Source organism: Canis lupus, chromosome 36 (assembly GCF_011100685.1).
Source record: "Canis lupus familiaris isolate Mischka breed German Shepherd chromosome 36, alternate assembly UU_Cfam_GSD_1.0, whole genome shotgun sequence".
In the NCBI taxonomy this organism is placed as follows: domain Eukaryota; kingdom Metazoa; phylum Chordata; class Mammalia; order Carnivora; family Canidae; genus Canis; species Canis lupus.
In genome coordinates this window covers 14,657,143-14,682,747 of record NC_049257.1, presented here as the reverse complement: position 1 = coordinate 14,682,747, position 25,605 = coordinate 14,657,143, and the positions used below count along the sequence as shown (strand labels likewise).

The 25,605-nt window shown below is 36.4% G+C and overlaps 1 protein-coding gene and 1 long non-coding RNA gene across 3 annotated transcripts in view; one reads left to right on the top strand and one right to left on the bottom strand.

Moving 5' to 3' along the window:
* Positions 1 to 23,799, top strand: part of CCDC173 (coiled-coil domain containing 173) — a 41,485-nt gene extending 17,686 nt beyond the window's left edge. For both annotated transcript variants that reach the window (XM_038584770.1, XM_038584771.1), the window contains 5 exons: positions 4,296 to 4,452; positions 9,498 to 9,637; positions 12,060 to 12,252; positions 12,938 to 13,102; positions 20,618 to 23,799. In XM_038584770.1, coding sequence (XP_038440698.1) covers positions 4,296 to 4,452; positions 9,498 to 9,637; positions 12,060 to 12,252; positions 12,938 to 13,102; positions 20,618 to 20,962 — 1,000 coding nt within the window. In that variant the 3' untranslated portion in view covers positions 20,963 to 23,799. The remainder of the gene's footprint in view (positions 1 to 4,295; positions 4,453 to 9,497; positions 9,638 to 12,059; positions 12,253 to 12,937; positions 13,103 to 20,617) is intronic.
* On the bottom strand, positions 176 to 4,469 carry LOC111094308. The gene is made up of 3 exons (XR_005384674.1): positions 3,002 to 4,469; positions 1,719 to 1,865; positions 176 to 1,085 (listed from the first exon to the last, which is right to left on the bottom strand). It is a non-coding gene; the product is annotated as an uncharacterized LOC111094308 (long non-coding RNA).
* Positions 23,800 to 25,605: the final 1,806 nt, after the last annotated feature.

The following is a 25,605-nucleotide window of genomic DNA, read 5'->3' as shown; positions in this document are numbered from 1 at the left end:
CTTTTCTACCACATCTGTATCTGCTCTCTTTATCTGCTCAAGTTAGTATTCCAATTCTATTGTTGGCTTAAAGAGGCTTTTTATGGACTCATTATGGACTCAGTGTTTGTGTGTGTGTGTGTGTGTATGTGTGTGTGTGTATGTGTGTCATTAATAAATAAATAAAATCTTAAAAAAATAAAACTAAAAAAGAGGAAAAAATTTAAATAAGAGTCTATTCAGGGGACAATTTTAAATAGGCTGTTTATTCATTTGTGAATAAATTCATTTATCCAATCATCCATTCATTGTTACAAACATTTATTGGACAATCTCCATTTGCTGGCCACTAATCTAGTATAAGAATATGAAAATGAATACAATTGTCTTTTTTCTTTAAGAAGTTCACAATCTGGGAAGGAAGCTATAAATATGGAACAAATAATTAGGGTTTGACAGTAGATATTTTGGCAAATAGATGCACAAGATATGTGGAAGCATATAAAATGGACATCTGATCTAGTCTAGAGAAGGCTAATTTTTAGAAAAGATCAGTTCCATCACCAAAGTATCAAAACTGAGTAGGAATAAGTCATGCAAATAGTGGGGATGTAGGAGTATTTTAAAGAGAGGAATTAGCATGGGTGAAGACCCAAAGTGAGTTAGATTATGGTGGATTTGGGTAATTACAAGTAGTCAAGATGACTAAGAGGGCAATGTTAAAGATGAGATTGGAAAGAGAGAGACAAGGGCCAGGTCATGATGTGCCTTATTATAGGCCATGTGTCTAAGGTGTGCCAAAATTTGGAATAAGTTTCTGCTTTGAGCAAAGACCATATTTTAATTCTCTTAAACACAAAGAAATGGAAATTGGAGGATGCCAAGAGGCAAGAGTCTTTTGCATGCCCTTAAATATATTACCAAGTGCTATTCAGGTATTACCTGGTGGTGATTTAAAATATGGCCACACATTCTTTGATACTCCTCTACACATTCCTTGATACTCCTTAGGTGGAATCTAATTCCTTCTTCCCTTGATTGTGAAGCTATACAGAGGAACTCATTTCCAGTGAAGAGAATAAATAGGAGTGATGGTGTATGATCTCCTGAAAGAGATTAGGATATAAAAGGCATTGTAGCTTCCTCCTTGATATATTGGATCACTCAATCTTGAGGAGCCATGGTGTAAGGACACTCAGGAAGCTCTATGGAGAGGTGCATGTGTCAAGGAGCTGAGGCCTCCTGCCAAGAGATATGTAAAAATGGATTCTCCATCCTTAGTCAAGCCTTCAGATATCTACTACTCCAGCTAACATCTTGACTGCAACCTCTGGAGAACAGCCAGCTAAGCTACTCCCAGCTTCCTGAATCTCAGAAGTGGTGTGAAATAATAAATGTTTATTGTTTTAATCCACTAAGTTTAGGGGTAATTTCTCAGCAACGGATATCTAAAACACACTATACAGCTGCTAGCCCTGTGCCTGAAAGTGAGATTTTTCACACATTTTTGAAACAATCTCTAAACTGCAGACCTGGGCAGTATATTCCATTGTTGGGCTTTGAGCAGCATAAAAATCTGCCTTTGGCTGGGCATAATGAGGATGGGGCCAATAAAGGACTCTAGTGACACCAAAATCCCTAAATGGAGGGATTTTGACCAAGAACCTTAAACATAATTATCGAAAAGAAATTTAACAGAATTTAATTTTTATGTAGATACTGCATATCATTCTACTTACTTCTATTGATAGGCAAATCTTTCTCTGGGAAGGGGCCAGTAGACCTTGCTTGAGAACAACTCTGTTACTATTAATCTCATCAGCTTCTCAAAAGAAGGAAAAATCATCATAGGATTGTTTGCATCACTTTCCCATGGATATGATCATCTAGAGAAAAAGCAGAGAGAGATATGAAAGCTTAAGTGATCTTCATTCCTAATGATTAAAAATCCATCCTAAATCTTGTAACTTTCACATTTTTAACTCTAGTTCAGACCACTCCTTTGAGTCCCAGCTTCACATATCCAACTGCCTTTAAGACATCTTCATTTGTCTTATCTATATCTCAAATTTAAAATGTCTAGCATGGGCATCCCGGGTGGCTCAGCAGTTTAGCACCGCCTTTGGCCCATGGCGTGGTCCAGGAGACCCGGGAGTCCTACATTGGGCTCCCTGCATGGAGCCTGCTTCTCTCTCTGCCTGTGTCTCTGTGCCTCTCTCTCTCCTTGTGTGTGTCTCTCATGAATAAATAAAATCTTTAAAAAAAAATGTCTAGGATGAAATAAGCATTTAGCATTTTTTATTATTCTCCACCCCCACAGTGGACTTTCTAGTGGCATCTTTATCCACTCGGTTGTTCAAATCAGAAACTGAGGAATACATCTTTATTCATCATGTTCCCTTATTTTCCACATCAAATCTATCAGCAATTGATGTTAATCATTTTCTCCAATATGAATCTTAAAGTTACTGCTGTCATCTTAGTCCACTCTCACTTCCCATGGATTATTGCATCAACACCTTAACTGGCCTTCAGTTCTCTCTTCTTTAGTCCCTTTTCTTTCATCATCCAGAGAGATTTTATTAAAATAAAAATTGATCATATTATTCTCCTACTTAAAACTTTTCTGTGGCTTTCCATTCATTTAAAATAGAATAGAGGAAAAAATAAAATAAAATAGAATGGAGGGCAGCCCTGATGGCCCAGCGGTTTGGTGCCACCTTCAGCCCAGGGTCTGATCCTGGAGACCCGGGATCGAGTCCCACGTCGGGCTCCCTGCATGGAGCCTGCTTCTCCCTCTGCCTGTGTCTCTGCCTCTCTCTCTCTCTCTCTCTCTCTCTCTCTCTCTCTCTGTGTGTGTGTCTGTTTTGAATAAATAAAATCTTAAAAATAAATAAGCAAATAAAATAGAATGGAAACAACCATCTCCTGCAAAGCCTTGCGTGATCTGGCCTCCTCTTCTCAACCTCCTTTCCTACCTCCTCTTCACTTCTATCATACCTATCTTCCAGGTCTTGCACACCTGTCAAACCTTTGCTTGCTTCAGGGTCTTCTCACATGTTTTTCCCTCTGTCTGGAATTTTGTTCTCCCATTCTTTATCTGTGGGTTTCTTACCAGCTCAAAGAATCTTCTTTGCTTCTAAGAATGCCTACTAAACAAAAACATTTTTTGAAAATCTAGTGTTTTTCAGGCAATCATATAAACCTGGTTTAGCTATAGCCAATAGTGACTTTTTTCTTAGCTCTTCCTAGAGAAAGTGACTTTGGCTCTAAGGCTGCTTACTCTGTACAGATGGATGAATCATCTGGGAATCTCTTGTCCTGCTTAATAATACCAAAGTGAACCTCCTGGCTCACTTAACTGTGTAGTCCTCCATGGCACAGAGGAAGGAAATTTTCCCTTCTAAAGCTGAGTGATGGGACTCCAAGAAAAAATTCTTTTGGATTGGATGCATATGAAAGAAAGGTTTATACCGCAGTCTTTTTATCTAAGTGTGTTGTTGATCTATCCTGTGTCTACCTGTTCAGGAAGAAAAAAAATAGAGACAGCAGATTGAGAATAGCAGCGGAACAGTCTGCACACTTGATTGGCTGACAAGGATGCAAAGGCAAGTAGGCATCTCACACTGAGCTGCCTTGCCAGCATGCATAGGATTGGTCGCCAGAGGAGGGCACTCAGAGTTTGCAATAAAGTACTGATGGTGGAAGCTCGTGGTAGTGATGGTGATGGGGCTGGGAAGGTGGGTGGAAGAGGAAGTGCTGGAGCTAAATCTCCCAGATCACAGCCCTTCAGTAAGGAGGGTGCTCAGTGATCTCTGAGGAACTCACACATGAGCCCTGTATGGCTTACCACTCAGATGGCATTAATAGCAGGTGAATGTTGGCTAGAGAAAGAATGACAACCAGAGTGGTTAGTTGGGCAGGGAAACCCCATTGCCTAAGAGGCTAGATCTGTAGTGCTGAAATTGAGAAACACTAGAGATTAAGGGCTTTTCTGTAAAATAATGTCCCCATTCCACTATATGTCATTCAGTTAGCTAGTTCTTTCTAAAGGAAAGGAACATTTGAATTTAGTGTAGGACTTAATTTTGGTTAGGAGTGAAACAAATTTTGGAGAAAGGAAAACACTGGCAATTCTGGGCTAACCAAAATTGAATTTGGCTTTAATCACTGCTCTTTATATATCTTTCTTGTGCCCAAAGAAATTCACAAGTTTCCCCACAGCTTCAAATAACCCCAGGTTAGAATCTAATTCATTTCTTTAAAATATCTATTTTTCTGCTTTGCTTTCAACTTTAGTTATGTTTTTGCTTTAGAATCAAGGAACATGAAGAGGAGGAAGAAAGAAGGAGAAAACATGAAGAAAAGGATGCTGAAGAAATAAAGCGACAGAATTCATTATATGAATTAGAAATGAGGAAAAAACTAGAAAAGAAAAAAGAAGATATAAGTGAAAGCAGAAAACTGTTTTTTGTAAGTTGAAAATACAGCACTTCTTCAAAAAATATATAAAATCCAATGACTAACTTTTAATATTTTTTTGGTAAAATATTGTGGAGTAGAAAACAAGTTGCTATTAAGTTGGGTTTCTAAGTATACTCTTGGGAGAACTGTATTTACTATGAATTTTTGTGGGCATGCTCTCATGTATGAACGAGAAAAGAGAATGAGACTTTATTTTCAAGTGAACATGTTTTCTTATCCTTTAAATGAGAGATGCGAGGAATGAATGGGGTGATGTGTGTTCGGGTCTGCCTCAATGTTATTAAGTGTTTGATAAACATAATGGTTATTTTGTGCCTATTGCAACTCACTTTATCTTATAATTTTTTACATTCTTTTCTTTAAGATTAGTTTTTATTCTTAAGTAATACATGCACAGAATTAAAACATCAAACACTGCCAGAGGCTTAAAAGAAGAGTAGCTTCATGAGGACATCCACTTCCAGGTTCTTTTTGCTGTTTGTTCTGATATGAAATTATATTCTAAATAATCTGTATATTTTAAAAATACATATCAAGTTCTAAAGATACGTATCTTGATTTATCAACTTAGACATTTTCTGTCCATCTGGCCATTCTCCCCTTTCCCTAAAATAATTATGTCACAATTTTAGCTAAATCATTATTATTATATAAATATTCTCTGAAGAGCCAAGTCATATACTATGATTATATTTCTTTGCTTGCATAAATGTTTTTTTATGATTAAAATAGTTGTCTGTGTATTTGCTTTGATGCTTATATACCTGTTTTTTTCCATATGTTCTATAAGTTCTGTCAAATGTATATTGATATTAGTTTTCAAATATTCATCTAAGGAATTCTTCAGGGAGTTTGATCCTCCTTTTCCCTCTGCCCCTCCACCTCACTTGTGTGTGCACTCTGTCTCAATAAATAATCTTAAACAATGAATATTCATCTAATATTAAAGTATCTATATTAAATGGTTTTCTTAGAGCTCCTCCATCCAAGTCCTCTATCCTTCTCTTACTTCTGGACTGCTTATCCTCTAGGCCTCCTGCACAGATGTCACTCTGAAACTTCCCTGGCTCACTTTCCTGGGCTGCAGTTCCCATTTCCTGAATCACATGTCTTCCTTTTCCTTGGCTTACTTCTTCATCTTACTGAGATACATCTTTAAGTAACTTTTTTTTAAAGATTTTATTTATTTATTTATTTAAGAGAGTGAGTGAACATGAGCAGGGGAGGGGGAGAGGCAAAGGGAGAAGCAGACTCCCCACTGAGCATGGAGCCCCACTTGATTTGCAGCTCCATCCCAGGACCCCAGGATCATGACTTGAGCCAAAGGCAGCTGCTTAACCCACGGAGTCACCCAGGCACCCTTTCGAGTAACTTTCTAAGAAGGGGTAAAGGTTAACTTTTAAAATTCTTACTTGAAAAGATTATCATTTAAAGTCATATTTGCTTTATGGTTTGACTAGATACAGAATTCTAGTTCAGAATTCAGAATTTTGTATTCATAGTTTCATGACTTCCAGTAATGCTATTGAGAAATATGTTGCCATTTAGGGTCTTTAGCCTACTTATGTGACCTGTTGTATTTTATTTTTCTTTCCCTCTCTTTATGAAAGATTTCTGGGTCTTTATTTTACATGACATACTTTGATATAGTTCTTTTTTATTATTTTGCTGAGCACTCAGTTGATGCATTCAATCTGGAGAGGTATATTCCTTTCATTCTGGAAACTTTTTTTTTTTTTAAAGATGTTATTTATTTATTCATGAGAGACACACAGAGAGAGGGAGAGACATAGGCAGAGGGAGAAGCAGGCTCCATGCAGGGAGCCCAATGTGGGACTCGATTCTGACACCGTGAGATCACGCCCTGAGCCAAAGGCAGGCGCTCAACTGCTGAGCCACCCAGGCGTCCCTTCTTACTTTCTTTTTTTTTTTTTTTAAGATTTTATTTATTAATGAGAGACACAGAGAGAGAGAGAGGGAGAGAGAGAGAGAGAGAGAGAGAGGGAGGGAGGCAGAGATACAGGCAGAGGGAGAAGCAGGCTCCATATAGAGACCCCAACACGGGACTCGATCCCGGGTCTCCAGGATCAGGCCCTGGGCTGAAGGCGGCGCTAAACGGCTGAGCCAGCCAGGCTGCCCCATCTTACTTTATTTCTTGTATAGTCTTCCATTTTGTCTCTTCTGTTCTAGAACCCCTCTGATACACATTGGACTTTCTGAATTGATGTCGTAATTTAAAAAAAACCAAAAACTTCCTCATTTTAAGGGAAATTCAAAGATAATAATACCTTAAAGAAATTAAAACTTTGAAGCACAGAAGTAGTCATTCCAAAGCTGATATGGCAACTTCAGAATCAATACGGACTGAAACAGCTCTTCTTGTTTTGCTTTGCTATTCTTGGAACGTAGATGGCTTCTGTCCTCAAAGTTGCCCCATGACCCTGAATGGTTGTTGGAGCTCCTCCACTCATATCCACATTCCAGGCAGCAAGAAGGAAAAAAAGATGAAGGACAAAAAAGGATGCCCAACTATCTATTCTCCTTCTAAAGAATATTTCAGAAGTTTCCCACTGAATCTCATTGGTCAGGGATCCCTGGGTGGCGCAGCAGTTTGGCGCCTGCCTTTGGGCCAGGGCACGATCCTGGAGACCCGGGATCGAATCCCATGTCGGGCTCCCGGTGCATGGAGCCTGCTTCTCCCTCTGCCTGTGTCTCTGCCTCTCTCTCTCTCTCTCTCTCTCTCTCTCTCTGTGACTATCATAAAATAAATAAAAATTAAAAGAGAAATTTAATCTCGTTGGTCATAATTAGTAACACTTAGCTGAAAAGAAAGCTTGGAAATATAGTCTTTTTTGATGAGCATGTTTCCACTGTGAACAAAATCTAGGTCTTGTTACTAATGCAGAAAAGAAGAAAGAATCTTGGGTAGGCAATTAATTGTTCCTGCCATTTTGGGGTTTTATTTGACTTTGAGAGTTACTCTCAACTTTGTCTTTTAAACTTTGTATTGAATTTTAAATTTAGCTACCAAGGGGTACCTGGGAGGCTCAGTCGGTTAAACATATGGCTCTTGATTTCAGCTCAGGTCGTGATCTCAGGGTCATGGGATTGAACCCCAAGTCAGTGCAGTCTGCTTGAGATTTTCTCTCTTCCTCTCCCTCTGCTCCTCCCCCCCTCCCCTCACTCACAATCTCTCAAATAAATAAATAAATCTTAAAAAAATAAATTTAGCTACCAAAAAAGTCTTAATTTGTAAGAGTTTTACCTGTAATGTTATTGTTCCTTTTAGCCTAAAATCTTATTCTTATTTCATGGATGCAATATTTTTGTCTCTCCAAGACACTTTGGAATGGGACAGACCTTTGAATGCTAACTCTGCCACTAACTAGCTATGTAACCTTGAGCTGAGGCTTTCAACTTCTAAAGATGAGAATTGACTTTGTGTTAATTAAGTCTGTTCTTTCCTATTATAAAACAAATCTGGGGATCCCTGGGTGGCGCAGCGGTTTAGTGCCTGCCTTTGGTCCAGGGCGCGATCCTGGAGACCCGGGATCAAATCCCACATTGGGCTCCCGGTGCATGGAGCCTGCTTCTCTCTCTGCCTGTGTCTCTGCCTCTCTCTCTCTCTCTATCATAAATAAGTAAATAAAAAAAATTAAAACAAAAACAAAAACAAATCTGTATAAACATTACAATAAACGTAGAAAAAATCAGGAAAAGAAATCATCCAAAATTAGTCACTTTTAACAGTTTGACATTGGCATTAGGTTTTCGTGTTGACTAATGTTTCTCTTAACCAGATTATGGGCTTTTCAAAGTAATAGACATAAAATAGGAGAGTATTTAAGAATGCTAGGCAATAGTAAACCCTGAGTTATAAATATATGGGAAGATTAAACATTGCATCTTTCACCTTGAATTGGTTTCTACTTCTAGTAACTGAATACACTAATATATCTATATATCCAGCCTATTGTGTTCAAAGGCACCTATTTTTATGATAACAAATTCAGAATGGGGACGTGGATATATGCTGATATGAACAAATTTTTATTTTTTGTCTTGAAAAATAATGAACCATATTAAAATTTTCTGTTAGAATATGTATCTATATCTTTTTTTGTGTATGTGGGAAAAGAAAGTCTAGACGAGAAACTTGATTCACAGTGATCAAGTCTGGTGGGGGAATTAGGAATATAGGCAGACATTGGATGGGGGAAGGAAGGACATTTTATACTGTGTACCATATAACTATATTAATTAAACAGTAAATGAAAATCAATGAAAACACTTAATGTATTTTTTATGATTATAGTATTTTTTAAGATTTGTTTATTTTTAAAGATTTTATTTATTTATGAAACAGAGAGAGAGAGAGAGAGAATGGAGGGGCAGAGGGAGAAACAGACTCCCTGCTGAGCAGGGAGCCCAACCTGGAGCTGCATCCCAGGACCCTGAGATCATGACCCCAGCTGAAACCAAGAGTTGGCTGCCTAACTGATCCACCAACGTTCCCCCTAGAATTATTTTTAATTACATTTTTTAAAGAAATGAAATATTTGAAATACAGGAAAGCATTAAGATGAAAAGTCACATATATAATCTCATACCCTAGAGATAACTGTTAACATTTGATACATTTCTTCTAGTAGTATATACATTATAAACTTGTCCCTATATGTTTGCAAAACTGAAATATGCTATTATGTAGTGTTTTATATTCTCCTTCCACCCCCACTTCCCCATTATATTATTTGTATCTTCCCATATCATTGAGAGTATAATTTAACTGTTTCTTCATTATTAGAGATTTAGAGGTTGTTTCCATTTTTTCACTCTAATAAATAACTTTGAGATAAAGTACATGGTACATAAAGCTTAATGTGTATCTCTGATTGTTTCTTTGGTATAAATTCCCAAGAGAGAAATAACTGAGTCAGAAGCTATGACCATTTGACAGGTTCTTGTTAGATACTCGTATGTCAAAAGATATTTTTCTTTGTAATAGGATAATACATAATTTTCCCCCCAAGGAACATATGAATGATAAGAATATCATCAAAGCCGTAGAACTGCAGCAGCAAGAGGAGGAAGATGAAAAGATTAGGAAATTTATCAAAGCAAAAAAGCGTCTTATACAAATGGGGAAAGAAAAAGAAGCTGAAACACACAGGTAACCTTTTAAAAATAATTGATGTAATTAGGGGATCCCTGGGTGGTGCAGCGGTTTGGCGCCTGCCTTTGGCCCAGGGCGCGATCCTGGAGACCCGGGATCGAGACCCATGTCAGGCTCCCGGTGCATGGAGCCTGCTTCTCCCTCTGCCTGTGTCTCTGCCTCTCTCTCTCTCTCTCTGTGTGTGACTGTCATAAATAAATAAATAAATAAATATTAAAAAAATTGATGTAATTAATAAAGTACTATTTGAAATTATTATAAATCAGAAGTGATATGAGAATAGTTTTTTAAGAAAAAGTCATTATATATAACTCGGCAATTAGTGATGTGACTTCAAAGTTAGGGTTCCCTTGGAATATCAAGAACGTCTATCTGGTTGATGGTTGGAAATAGTGAAATCTCTGCTATAGGAGAGGGATATGAGCTGGAGATGCCTTTGTGAGCCATCGATATATAGATGGTAGGTAGTTAGAACAGTGGACACAGGTGACCTCACCTATGGTGAGTAGGTAAGAAATGAAAGTGGCATAGTCCCTTGGGAAGCCCATATTTAAGGGTCAAATGGAGAAAAGATCATGTGAAGATCAAAGAATAGTTTCCAGAAATTGGAAGAAAATCAGAGAAACAAGAAAGGAGAGTCTCAATAAGAAGAGAGCAGTCATTGGTATTACATCAATAGAGGGATTAAATGAAATTTTATTTTTTAAGGATTTATTTATTATTTATTTTAGAGACAGAGAGTGGGAGGGGGAGGACAGAGGGAGAGTGAGTCTTAAGCAGACTCTGCACTGAGCATGGATCCCAACGGGAGGCTCGATCTCACAACCCTGAGATCATAACCGGAGTGGAAACCAGGAGTCAGACACTCAACCAATTGCACAACCCAGGCACCCATAAGTGAGATTTTAAAAATGAAATGTCCATCAGATATGGAGGTCATTTCTTACCTTAGAAGTTTGGGATGAGGTAGGAGAGGAGAGGGGGCCAATTGCAGCACATTGTGTTTCTGTCTAGATCCTACTTTTTCCTTGTGCAGAACATTCCAATGGCTTTATATCACATGTAGAGTATATACTAAGGCCCATAAGGCTCTCCACCATCCTAATTGCCAGCTGACCCCAGCCTCACCTCTGAGACTTCATCTTGTACTATTCTTTCCTTTGCCTCTTCATCACTCACACTGGATCCTCTCTGGGGAATGCTGACTTCCCTAAACTCTTTCAAAAGGATCATTACTCAGATGTTGTCTTCTCATTCAGGTTTTCACTGACTACCTTAATTAAAATTACAGCTCCACCCCCCGCCCCCACATTGCTTATCCACTTAATTGCTTTCTTTTTCCTCATTTCGAGAGATAGCACTATTTTAACTATTTATTTTGTTCACTATCACTGTACCCCAGCTAGAGTGTTCTAGAAGAACAGATCTTTAATGTTTTTGTTTACTGTTGTGTCCCCAGCACCTGGAATAGTGTCTGGAACATAGCTGGCAATCAGTAAAGTGTTTAGGAATATTGTTGAAAGTCTAGATGCAATGTCACCTTTCCCATGAAGCTTTCCTTTTTTCTCATCTGCCTATATCACTTTCTAGCTTTCTCATGGCATATATCACCCTTTGGTGTTTATAGTTATTTGCATAAATGTCTCTTCTCCACTTTAGACTGTGATTTCCTTGGTATATGCACTGTGTCCTTTCTTATCGTTTCTCCCACATTGCTTTACAAATTCACTCAATAAATTAATGAATCTGTCGCATCTAAATTTAAAAGTATTTTTTGCCCTACTCTAAACGAAAATGCCCCTATTCTTTTAACAAATAACCTAGTTATTGTTATGTGTCAGGCACCATGCTTGGCTCTGAACTAGAGAGAGGACTTACCCATTCTCTGACCTCAGGAATCTCATAGTGTAAAAACATAGTTGTCTACCTTCATATAAATAGATGAAGTCAATAAAGTGCTATTAATAAGTTGTAAACAGGCTATATAGTAAGAGGATGGATTTATTCAGGATTTTGATAACTTTTACTTGATATTTTGAGATTTCATTGAAAGAAAGGCCTTTGATTTATTTTATAACCTAAGCCTCCAATGATAGAGTAAGGAGGGTATCTGACAAAGTACTTTGAAAATTTTTTCACTGTGAGAATTTTAATACTTTATTTCTTCACATACACGTGCACATGTGCACATACATACAGAAGATATTATATGCATTACTCCCTTTGGATTTTTAAAAGATACTTTATTCTAAACAAAGTATTAAAAATAGTTTCCACTTAATCAGTACATAGAAAGAGCAGTGGGGCTCCTTTTAGTCTTGTAAAAGAGTATAAAAGATCCAATTTCTAATGAAATTATATTCGCTCCAAAATAAATCTATTCATGAAGATTTAACAAGTGATGGTTATTTTGTTATAGGCTAATGGAAGAAAGGAGAGAAAGAATAAATAACTTCCTGAGTGAGCTAATAAAAGAGAAACTTGACAATGAAGATTTGATTATTGCTAGAGATATTGCAGAGGCTGAGGCTGAATGGGAAAAAAGAGAAAAGGAAAAATATGAAAAAAACAAAGCAGAATTAAAAGCAATTGCAGAATATAGAGCTGTTGTGGTAAGCAATTCAATTATGATGAATAAAAATAAAAAAAAAAACAAATTTAAGTCCTTTCCATTGTAGTTTCCACTCCCTCTGCTGGATAAAAACCTAGAAAAGATTTGGGAAACAACGTATGAATTATCTTCCTATATTCTTGAAACTAGACCATGTTTACTTTCTAGCAGATCACATGATAGTCAATTATAAGTAAGATATTGATAGATGCAAAATAATAATCTCTTCTGTTTCAGAGCCATCTAAAATGCAAAAATTGTTATTCACTTAGTATACATTTCAATGTTTTTTAAGACCAATCAAATAAAAATTACCCCATTGCATTTCCTTATTTCTTAATCCTTCAGATAATCCTTATATCCTACATAATTGGCCATCATAACATTTAAGTTAGATAGTTTATAAACATTGTCGCAATTCATTTTTTACCTTGGAAAGATCCTGCTATTCTGCTCCTATATTTATTTTTTAAACCAGTATCACTCAGGTTTCATTGTATGTTACCTGTTGGTCTAGAAATAAAACAAAACCAAAGTAAACTGGACATGTGGGAATCAGCCCAGGGGTATGTAATTTTCTGCTTTGCATTGCTCCTGGCTTTCTGCTTGGAGCTTTCTAACTATGCTTTATTAGAGAGCAGTGGTTGATAAAAAAATTTTTTTTCCCTTTGCCCTTTAACACCTAGATGAAAAATAAAGAGGAAGAAGAAAGACAGAGAAAACTAGAGGCTAAAGAACAATTGCTGGCTATCATGAAAGCAGATCAGATTTTCCAGGAGCATGAAAAGGAGAAAAAACGCAAAGCTGATAAAAAACATCGAGAAGTTCGAGATGCCCATATTCAGCAAATGGTAATTATTCTTAAATATTTATACTTATTTTAACAATAAATATGTAATGTAGAGTTTATGCTGGTTTTGTTTCCCAGGTGGTTTCCTTTGTCAAATCAGATCAGATGATCGTTATAGTTATGACACAATAAAATATATTAAAAATATGAAGAGTTCATTTATCTTTTTATCTGTATGAAGTTCCAATACTAGGTTTATGTCTTTTGCACAAATATTTATCCTTTTTCAGTGTCTATTAGGCTTTAGTAAATATTAAAAAAAATGCAAATGCATATGGTAGGCCATGATGCTTACCTTCTTCCTTTTACTTTTCCCCCTCTTTATAACTATAGCCCAGAGATAATGTTGATTAGGATCTCATAGGTTTCAGAGTTGGGGTGAATAGGGGTGCCAGAGATTTTAGAACATGTATAGAGGACCTGGTGTGCAATCATTTATGACTTAAAACTATTTTTCCAAAATGGCTATACCATTTTCCATTCCTAGCAGCAACGTATGCGAGGACAAGTTGTTCCACATCCTCATCATCCTTGTGTTTGTGATCTTTTAACTATTTCTAGTGTAGTGATTTCTTGTATTGTTTTGCATTTTCCTAATGACTAACGATATGTCCTTTCATGTCCTTTATTGATATTTGTGTGCCTTCTTTTAGGAGATATGTATTCAAATCTTTTGCCAATTATTCAACTGAGTTTTTTTTTTTTAAGATTTTATTTATTTGAGAGACGAGTGGGAGAGAGCACAAGCAGAGGGAGCAGCAGAGGGAGAGGAGAAGCAGGCCCCCCCTTGAGCAGGGAGCCCAACTTGGTCCTTGATCCCAGGATCCTAGAATCCTGACAGGAGCCTAAGGTTCCTAAGACACTTAACTGACTTAACTGACTTAGGCTCCTAAGACACTTAACTGACTGAACCACCCAGGCGCCCCTGGGTTGTTTTCTTATTATTGTGTTTCAACGTGGTGGAATATATGTAACATAAAATTTACCGTTTTTCACGGTACCACTTCAGGGCCATTAAGTGCATTTACTATTACCACTACCCATCTCCAAACCTTTTTAATCATGTACACTGAAATTCTGTTCCTTTTCATTCCTTCCCCCTTTCTCCCAGCCCCTGATCATATTCTACTTACTGTCTCTATGAATTTGAATATTCCAGGGCAGCCCGGGTGGCTCAGCAGTTTAGCGCAGCCAACAGCCCAGGGCGTGATCCTGGAGACCCTGGATCAAGTCCCACGTCGGGCTCCCTGCATGGAGCCTGCTTCTCCCTCTGCCTGTGTCTCTGCTTCTGTCTCTGTCTCTGTCTCTCTCTCTCGATTAAATAAATAAAAACCTTTAAAAAAAAAAAAGAATATTCCAGGTACCTCATATTAATGGAATCATATATTTGTCCTTTTGTATCTATATTATTTTACTTAGCATAATATCTTCAAGATTCATCTCTGTTGCAGTGTATGTCAGAGTTTCCTTTTTTTTTATTAAGGCTGAATAATATTCTATTGTATGTATATACCACATTTGTTTATACACACATCCATCAGTGGACATTTGGGTTGTTTCCATCTTTTGGCAATAATGCTTCTGTGGATATTGGTATACAAATATCTGTTGAGTCCTGCTTTCAGTTCTTTTGTCTATATACACAGAAATAGAATGCCAGATCATATGGTAATTCTAAGTTTTAACTTTTTTTTTAAGATTTTATTTATTTATTCATGAGAGACACAGATAGAGAGAGGCAGAAACACAGGCAGAGGAAGAAGCAGGCTTCACGAAGGGAGCCCGATGTGGGACTCGATCCCGGGACTCCAGGATCATGCCCTGGGCTGAAGGCAGGTGCCAAACTGCTGAGCCACCCAGGGATCCCCTAGGTTTAACTTTTTATTTTTATTTTTATTTTATTTTTATTTTTTTAATTTTTTTAATTTTTTTTTTTTTTTAATTTTTTTTTTATTTATTTATGATAGGCACACAGTGAGAGAGAGAGAGAGAGGCAGAGACACAGGCAGAGGGAGAAGCAGGCTCCATGCACCGGAAGCCCGACGTGGGATTCGATCCCGGGTCTCCAGGATCGCGCCCTGGGCCAAAGGCAGGCGCCAAACCGCTGCGCCACCCAGGGATCCCAGGTTTAACTTTTTAAAGAACCACTGAACTATTCTTTTTAAAAGATTTTATTTATTTATTTATTTATTTATTTATTTATTTATTTATTATTTATTTATTTAACATTTTACTTATTTATTTGAGAGAGCGAGCGAGCACACAAGCAGAGGGAGCAGCAGGCAGAGGCAGAGGGAGAGAGAAGCAGACTCCCCACTGAGCAGGGAGCCTGAAGCTAGGTTCGATCCCAGGACCCTGGGATCATGACCTGAGCCAAAGGCAGATACTTAACTGGGCCACCCAGCTGCCCCAGATTTTAGCTTATTTTGAGAGTGAGAAAGAGGAAGCAGGGGGCAGGACAGAGAGTGTGCAAGTGGGGGAAGGGTCAGGAGGCACTAAGTACAGAGCCCTATCCAGGGTTGGATCCCAGGATCCTGAGATCATGACCTGAGCTGAAATCAAGAGTCAGATGCTTAACCAAGCCACCCAGGTGCCCCCTTAAATAACCATACTGTTTTCTCTTGAACACTCTGTCATTTAACATCCCAAACAGTAATATTTAAGGTTCCAATTTTTCCAAATTCTCAACATTTGTTGTGTTCTAGATTTGTCGTTAATGGTTTTGTTGTTTATTTATAATAGCCATAGCAATAGGCTTGAAGAGGATTTCTCTTGTGGTTTTCATTTGTATTTCCCTAATAATTAGTGATGTTGAGCATCTTTTCATGTTTATTGGCCATGTCTATTCAATCTGAAGACTCCTTTAGCATGTATTATAGCATAGGTGGGCTAGCAATAAATTATTTCCATTTTTAAAAAACATTTTATTTATTTATTCATGAGAGACAGAGAGAGGCAGAGACACAGGCAGAGGGAGAAGCACGCTCCATTTAGGAAGCCCAATGTGGGACTCGATCCCGGGTGTCCGGGATCATGACCTAAACCAAAGGCAGACACTCAACCACTGAGCTACCCAGGCATCCCACATTATTTCCGTTTTTTATGTGTTTGTGGAAATGTCTTTGTCTTCATTTAATTGGGTATAAAATTACTGGATACCATTTTTCCCCAGCCCTCTTAATATATTGTTCTATGGTCTTCTAACTTTCATTGTTTATAATTAGAAATCTGCTGTTAATCATATTTTTGGTCCCCTAAATCTATTATTTTCCTCTTGCTGGTTTCAAAAATTTCTCTTTATTTGTGGCTTTCAGCAGATTGATAGTTTGACAGTCAACCAATAATGTGGGTGGAGTTTAAGTTTAATTCAGTGATGTTAAGCCAATAATACTTTTACCCCTGCTACACAAGCTGTGTGTGGGTTGAAGATGTTATTCCTTTTTTTTTTTTTTTTTTTTTTTTATTGGTGAAGATGTTATTCCTAAGAACATCAAATTCACAATCTCCTCCAGACTTTTAATTTTTGCTAAGCTCCCTGGGGTCTCCTGTGTGAACGTGTAGTTTATCAATGTGAGTCAAAGATGTCCATAGAGTTTATGATTTCAGCCCTTCTATGCCCATCTCACTCCCAGAATCTCCCCTTAAATTTCTAGCTACTTTGCTACCCAATCTAAATGGATTCTAACATCATTGTCCAGCAGACCTGTAAGTTTTCACCACTTGAGCTGGGGATTTAATGGCTTATAGGGTTGCTTGTTTTTGGAATTACTATAGTCTGGACTTTTATGGTTGAATCCTTGTGGTATAGTTTATTATGTTTCCTGCATTTCAGGTAAAATCCAGTTGAGGTCAGAAACAGATTCAAATTTTTTGGTTAAAATTCCTCGTATGTGGTGGTGTATACTCGCATCAGAAGGCACATAATGACTTGTCACTTTCTGTGACATGAACAGCCTTTGATTATTGTTTAGATCTCTTGGTTCATGAGGTGACAAGATATTGATAATCTCTCATTTCTTCTTATATTCATTTGAAGTCTTCAAAGAACTTTTCATGATCAACAGTTTGGTTTTGGGGATTCCTGGGTGGCGCAGCGGTTTAGTGCTTGCCTTTGGCCTAGGGCGCGATCCTGGAGACCCGGGATCGAATCCCACGTCGGGCTCCCGGTGCATGGAGCCTGCTTCTCCCTCTGCCTATGCCTCTGCCTCTCTCTCTCTCTGTGTGTGTGTGACTATCATAAATAAATAAAAATTAAAAAAAAACCCAGTTTGGTTTCCTTGAGGTTCAGTTTTTTTTTTTTTTTTTTAGGTTCAGCTTTTAAAGAAAAGACAGAATAGTTGATTCTTTCCTTTTATTTTCCAATATTCAAAATAATTAGCTCTCTAGAATCTTCTAAAGATGCTTATTACTTTACCCCCATCTGTTACAATTTTTAGGAATTTAAAACAGTACTTTAAAAGTTTCTTTATACATAAACAGACATTTCTCCAAAGAAAATATACAAATGGCCAACAGACACATGAGAAAGTGCTCAAGATCACTCGGCATCAGAGAAATACAAATCAAAACCACAGTGAGATACCACAATAGTCAGAATGGCTAAAATTAACAAGTCAAGAAACGACAGATGTCGGCAAGAATGCAGAGAAAGGGGAACCCTCTTACACTGTTGGTGGCAATACAAGCTGGTGCAGCCACTCTAGAAAACAGTATGGAGACTCCTCAAAAAGTTGAAAACAGAGCTACCCTATGACCTAGCAGTTGCATTACTGGGTATGTTGATGTCCATCAACAGATGTATGGATAAAGATGTGGAATATATATATATGTATATATATATATACACATACATACACAACGGAATAACACACACAATGGAATACTACTCAGCCATCAAAAAATAAAATCTTGCCATTTGCAACAATGTGAATGCACTAGAGATATTATGCTAAGCAAAAGAAGTCAATCAGAGAAAGACAATTATCATAAGATCTCACTCATTTGTGGAATTTAAGAAACAAAATAGAGGATCATAGGAGAAGAGGGGAAAAGATAAAACAAGATGAAATCAAGAGAGGAAGACACACCATAAGAAACTCTTAATCATAGGAAACAAACTAGGGGTTGCTGGAGAGGAGGGGGTGGGGGGTGGGTAACTGGGTGATGGACATTGAGGGCATGTGGTGTAATGAGCACTGGGTGTTTATATAACATAAGACTTATATAACATAAGACTGATGAATCACTGACCTCTACCTCTTAAGCCAATAATACATGTTAATTAAATTTGAATAAGACTTATATAACATAAGACTTATATAACATAAGACTGATGAATCACTGACCTCTACCTCTTAAGCCAATAATACATGTTAATTAAATTTGAATAAAAACTTTTTAAAACTCTAAAAATTTCTCTGCTGAGAAAAAAAGAGAAGTTCCTTTATAAATCTATTTATGCTTAATGCATATCAAAATTGAGGCATTATGTGATCCATCCCTTCCACTGTCACTTCCTTTCTGTACTTCAAATGTTTCCCCTTGTTTCCTTATATCTTACACAAATTGCTACCAAACAGACGTATTCCAATTGTTCTGTAAGTTCCCAAATTCCTGCATTTTACCTTTTATGAGAGTGGTTTTAGCTTTTTCTTTTTTTTCAGTCTTTTTGAAGGTCATTTTCTACTTTTTCTAACTCCTGATACTGTATTACCAATTCAACAAATAGCACATAGCCTTTGTTTTTTGTTTTTTTTTTAAGCACATAAACCTTAACTTTGGGGCACCTGGGTGGCTCATTTAAACATCTTGCCTTCAGCTCAGGTCATGATCCCAGGGTCCTGAAATCCAGTCCCCCATAGGGCTTCCTGCTCAGCAGTGAGTCTGCTTTCCCCTCTCCCTCTATACCCACCCCCCACTCATGCCTGCTGTCTCTCAAAACCTTAATTATGAATTGTAGCACTAATAAAAATACGGTATTTCATATTGTTATGGTTGTTCTATTTATAAATTTCAACGTATGGTAGTTATCAGGTTTGGGCTACCATTTTATGTGTTGGTTACTGATTTAGGAAAATATTTTCATGAATATTAAATCGATTCATAAGTAGAATCACTCAATTTTTGACAAACAGCATTTCTTAAAATGCTAAGACAAAAAGTTGTCAGTTGGATTTCATTAAAATCACCTTATCTAATTAGTTAAACAAACAATGTTTTTGCAAATATAGAGTTATAAGAGAAAATTGTGAGATGTAAATTGGCTTTTGGTAAATTGCTTAAGAGTACTTACTCCACCCAGTTCCAGATCAACCAGCCTACATTGATAAATGTCGCTTACTACAACTTCAAATTCCTGGAAAAAGAAAATGCAATTGGTTTAATTTAGTTCAGATATTCACTGCTAACTTAATCTTATGTGGCTGGATCACATGGTATATTGGACTGTCGTAGAACAGTGGATTTGAGTACGTTCCTTCAGAATTGGGGACGGGGGAGGCCACCTGACTGGCTCAATTGGAACAACATGCCACTCTTGATCTCAGGGTCATAGGAGTTCAAGCCCCACACTGGGTGTGGAAAGTACTTAAAAAAAAAAAAATAGTGGATGGGTTGGAGACAGTGATCAGTAGGTCTTCTATACCTGCCAAAGTACACCTTTGTATAAATGGTAGAAACAGAATTCTTCTTTAAGATTTTATTTGACACAGAGAGAGCACAAGCAGAGGGAGCAGGAGAGGGAGAAGCAGACTCCCCACTGAGTAAGGAGCCCAACAACATGGGGCTTGATCCCAGGATGTGGGATCATGACCTGAGCCAAAGGCAGACCCTTTAACCTACCTGAGCTACCCAAGTTCCCCTAGAAACAGGATTCTAAATTCAGTTGATTTTTACCTAAAGTTCATGCTTTTCACTACACTGCTATATTGTTTGAAGATATGTCATTGCATAAGGCTATATGCAATATAGCCACTGAGCCACTGCTTTGAGCATAGGACTGAGAAGCATGGGAGAATTTCTGAAATTATAGTATATACAGGTGCCCCATGAACAACACAGGTTTGAACTGTGGTAGTCCACTTACACATGGATTCTTTTTACACACATACACTGGAAAGTTTTCTGGAGATTTGCTACCATTTGAAAACCTTGCAGATGAGCCAACCAGAGCCTAGAAATATGCCCCACCAAATTAAAAAAAAAAAAAAAAAGGTATATGCAGCATATAACACATATATGCATACAAATTGTGTCAACTTTATGTTATCAGTGAGGCTTCTGGTCAGCAGTAAGCTTTTAGAAGTTTTGGTAAGTCAAAAATTATATAGGAATTCTTTACTGTACCAGGTGCTAGCATCCCTAACCCCCATGTTGTTCAAGGGCCAAGTGTAGTTAAGTCAGAACTTGTCACCTACTAGTAGGTTTAGAAAATTATGTCTGCAACTTCAAATGCTATGTATATTTAGAAAATTGATCTCACCACCATGACCTTGCATTTTCTTTCTTTCCCAAACAGGCCAAAAATAAATTTAATGCAAAGCAAGAAAAACAAGCAGAATTAGAGTATTACAGACTTGCTGAAGCACTTGTGGCTGAAAAGGAGAAGGAATTCCAAGATTATGCCAGAGAAGTAATTGAACTTGAGTCTGAATCAACAAATAAATATATTTATCCTCTTGTAAAAGCTGTACAGGAAGGACACGGAGGTGGCCGTGGACCAGTTTTTGTGGACAGAGGTGGATTAAGACCCAGTTACCAGGCAAATGATACCACTGGAGTCCAGCTTCCTTTTTATAACTCTCAGGGATCAAAATACAGTAATTTTCAAAAGTCTAAGGGAAGACTAGGTTTTACATGGTAGAAAAAAGTTTATTTTTAAGATTGAGAGGACTAAGTTGTAGCTAATATGAGCTACAATTAAGTCAATTTTATGCTTATAATTTAATAAATCTGCTTTTAAGTGCAATTATGTATATCTAATGGATTCTTCACTACCAAAGTTTAATAATTTGAATTCCTTTATTGATAACATACACAACATAGTGCAATTTTAGCCTTTAAAAAAGTTTTCAGTAGCATTTAGTCACAATATTAACCATTACCAGATCCAGTTCCAGAATGTTTCACTGCTCCAAATGCAAACCCTGAACCTAAGCAGTCACTTCCTACTTCTCTCTCCATAGCCTCTGGCAACCACTAATTGGCTCTGTCTCTATGGATTTGCCTATTTTGGATACTTCATATAATTATATGGAATCATACTGTGGCCTTTTGTGTCTGGCCTTTTTCAATTATTTTCAGGTTTCATCCATGTTGTACCATTATCAGTTCTTTGTTCCTTTTTATAGTTGAGTAATATTCCATTGGAAGAAGTTCTCTCTTCAGCAGAAATGTACATAATTACCCTTCAGTACTTAACTTTTAGTTTCAAACATTACCAATATTATTACTAACAGGATTACAGAATTTATAACTTTTTAAAGTTTATTTTGTAGAGTGTAACTTGCTAGACATGTGCAAATTAGTTTTTAAGTTACCTGAAGTAATTTCTCTACAAATAGTTATATGAGCAGTTTGATACACAGGTGACTGTGAGGGTGATGGCAGCCAATAGGACTCAAAGTTTTGAGTTGTACAATAATTTTCACATATCCCATTGGTAACTGTGTTTAATAGTGAAATAAAAGTTCTTTTCCTTTTTCACAGGGCTACTAAATTGTTAGGTAATTCTTTTGCCACCATGTTAAAAATTACCCAGATGCTGGGGTGCCTGGGTGGCTTGGTCAGTTAAGTGTCAACCCTTGACTTTGGCTCAGGTCATGCTCTCAGGGTCCTGGGATTGAACCCCATGTCTGGCTCCCTGCTCAGTGAGGAGTCTGCTTGTCCTTCTCTCTCTGCTCCTGCCCTGTCTTTCTCTCCTTTTCTCAAATGAATAAAGTAAAAATTACTGGATGCAAAGGCTCGATGAACTAATAATATAAGCCAGGAAACCTCCGCCATAGATTTTTTTCTTTAAATTTTTTTAGAAAGTACTGTACATTATTTAGGGGTGATTACTAGTTTTGGATGAAGCTATCTTCACATTACAAAACAGGAAATATGTTTCTACAAAATGGTTCATTTCATAAATGTTTATAACCAACTTATCAGAGTGACAAACAAAAATTAAAGACATTACTAGTCTTCTTCCAATGTAAGCAGTTTGATTAATTACCTTTAATTGGGCTGGTCTTTCTACTGGAAGTAAGCACATTAAAAACAAAAGGGCTATCCAAAGTTTCAAAATTAATCACAAAACAACTGCGTGTAAAGAACTGAGTGCAGAGCACTCAGAACAGTGGAAACAGAACTGCTGTAATTTTCCAATATAAGAAATCCATAGCTAAAATGTGTGGCTAAGGTATTTTGGTATGGAGGGGGAAACCATGTAAAAATTATCAAACAGCACTTAAAGAGAAAAAAATACTGGTATTAGGTTGGGAAAGATGTTTGAGAAGGAAACCTAGAAAGCAATGAAAATGGAAAAAGCAAATTGATACTAAAAGTATTTTAATACACAAGTAATTTACACAGTTCATATGAAGCACTCACATTTTACATATTCTCCTGGCTAAATAAAGCATTTAAAAACACTCCAAAATTCGAGAATTTAGTATTACCTGTTAACACATACAAACCACTGAATGGTCAGAACATTTTTATCTAACCATATATTACTTTCAGTGACTAACTTTCAAGTTGGTGCATTTTCCCTAAATATATCTAATTTAAATAAAAATGAAACCAAACAAGAAACCAAAACTAGACAATCTTTTACAAGTCAATTAACATCGATATGGCTTTACAATGTTAAGTGTTATATTAAAACTGGCAAGCACAGGATATAATACAGTGTTCCCAATGCTGAGAAATTTGGAGGAATTAAAAAGCAAATGGTAGCATTCCAGTAGACAATAATGCAAATTCCAAATCTAACCTTAAGTTTGCTGAGGCAAAAGACACATTGTAATCTGAAGCATTATGATTAAACATTTACATTAGAATTTTATCTCCAAACCTTCTGGAAATCATCACTGCTGACTAAATTCTTAAAGCAGCTCAGTATTGTTAAAACTCTTTGCTCAGTTTTTCCTAATACAAATTCTATATCCCCATGGGTAAAATAAAAGTATATTTTAGTTGATTTATCTTCATTATTTAGCTTTTAACAAAAATAAAGGTTGAATAACTAATACAACAGTAATTTTAAAAATACAAAACAAACTGTTATAGTTTATTTAATGTTTAACTATAAAAGTTGATAGTTTCAGAGTTTAAATTCTGTAAAATGCAGTTTGCAGAAAACAGTTTTAACAGTTACTAGACTAATGATAAAAGAAGCAGCATTTTGAAACTAATTATATAATTGTGACAACAACTTTATTCCTAAATTTCATTAAAAAAATATACATCACAGTGACTTTTGAGCTAGGAAAAGAAGTGCATTAACTTCATTTGAATTTATCCCTTCCACAAAGAGAGCAGCCACAACTTTTAACATCCCCACATACAAATATCCAATTCATTTATCAATCCTTCAAAGTACTAGAAACACACAAAAAACAAAATACACAGCATGGGCTTTTGGTAACACAGGACTTTGCTTTAAAAAAAAAAAAAAAGGCAGAAACACAACTTAACCCCACAACTCCTCCTATACCTGAAGACAAAACCCCTCAACAATCCCTTCTCCAACCTTGCTGATGGACTTTTATTTATGTGATTTTTCTTTTAATATTTACTTCTTGTATCATACCACAGGCCAGAGTTTGCATGTCTGAAGCCTTTAAAGGTAGCTGGGAAACCCACTATGGGTAGGTGTCAGTCAATGCTGCACTTCCTAGAGTTTAATTTTTAACTATTGCAACAAAACTTTTCACAATAAACAGGTTATAAATCTATAATCCTTGGAGTTTATTCATCTGTAAATGTATGAATACTAAACTGAATAATTACAATAAGCATAACCAGAAGACAGGAAATTACCCATTTTATGTACTTTTATAACAATCAACTATATATCATGTATATTTAAAGTACCTTCTGGTGAAGGTAAAGGGAACAAGTTACTATGGGAATTTACTATAAAAGATTCAAATTGTGATGAAAAAAAATTGCTACCTGGAGTAAAGCACAGTGAGATACTAAAAAAACCCATACTAACTTGTTCCATATACTAACGTGAAAACAAATTAGAATTGTCCTTTAACATCACTACTCAAAATACCGAAACCCAATGTGTTCCTTTCTACATTATTAAGAAATGTTCACTTTTCAGTTTAATACCTTCTACCGGGTACAAGAATCAAAGGCCATTCAGCAAAGCCAATATGAATCAGTATCATACTTGTACAAAGATTTATCAGACACATTCTTTGAAACTTCTGTGAGGGCTTTAAGGTACTCTATTAGAAAATACAATGCTCTATGAACTCATTAACTGTGATTTAAAAATATTTTAAAGCAATCCAGCAGATTCTCTACTGAACATTAATCTCTCTGTAGTGTCAATTTCTGTGGCAGATGGTTTACCCCCCAAAAAGAATGAAATAATCATGAAAAAAATTCTCAGAACTTGCCAAACAATAGAATAAACCTATTAAATATCTTTAGAGGATATCAAGTCAAAGATAGTTTGAGGTAAACCATAAGCTCAGACAGAACTATAAAATCAATTTGACAGGAAAGAAAGAGCCGTCTTTCTGGAAAGAGGATATTCAAAATAAAAGCTAAAGGTGACACAACTATTAAAAATGTAGTAAAACTAAAAAAAAAATGTAATAAAAGGACTGTTTGAGCTATGTGCTATTCTGATGCAAAGGCAGACGACAGAGTTAATGCTGTTTAATTATTTTCTAAATGTTTTTTGTATTCTGAAAATAAAATCTACCTGATTGTCATCTTTCAATTTCTTCACTATATCTGTTCTACTGTAAAAACTAAGTTTTTAAATGTCTATAAATGCTTAGAATGGAGTTGCTCTTTTGAAAACCACAACAGAATACTACTTATAGAAATTACTTTTCCCCTATGGTTACTTGTCTATAATTCTTAGTAAAGCTTTGCAATCAGACAACATGTAATAAGTATTTTTACTTAGCATGGGTTTTTGCTGTTGTTATTAGAAATCCTTTCTTAAATAGCACCTTTCTTAAAGCTCAAATAGTTTATAACGAGATTTTTAAAATGCAATTTACTGAATTTAAGACAATAACTAATTTAAGATATGTAACAGAATATACAGCTTGGGAACTCAAGGTTCAATCATCCCTAAGGTAGGTTTGTGGTCAGTCTCTAAGAAATCAATCATCCCAGATTATCATAAACATCTATCACTTTTATCATCAGGAAAAAAAATTTAGAAAAGACTTCATTGTGGATATTTGCTTCAAGATATTCCAAACAATCTTATAATCATTACCTATTATTCATTATGGAAACAACTACCACAATGCCAAATGTGTC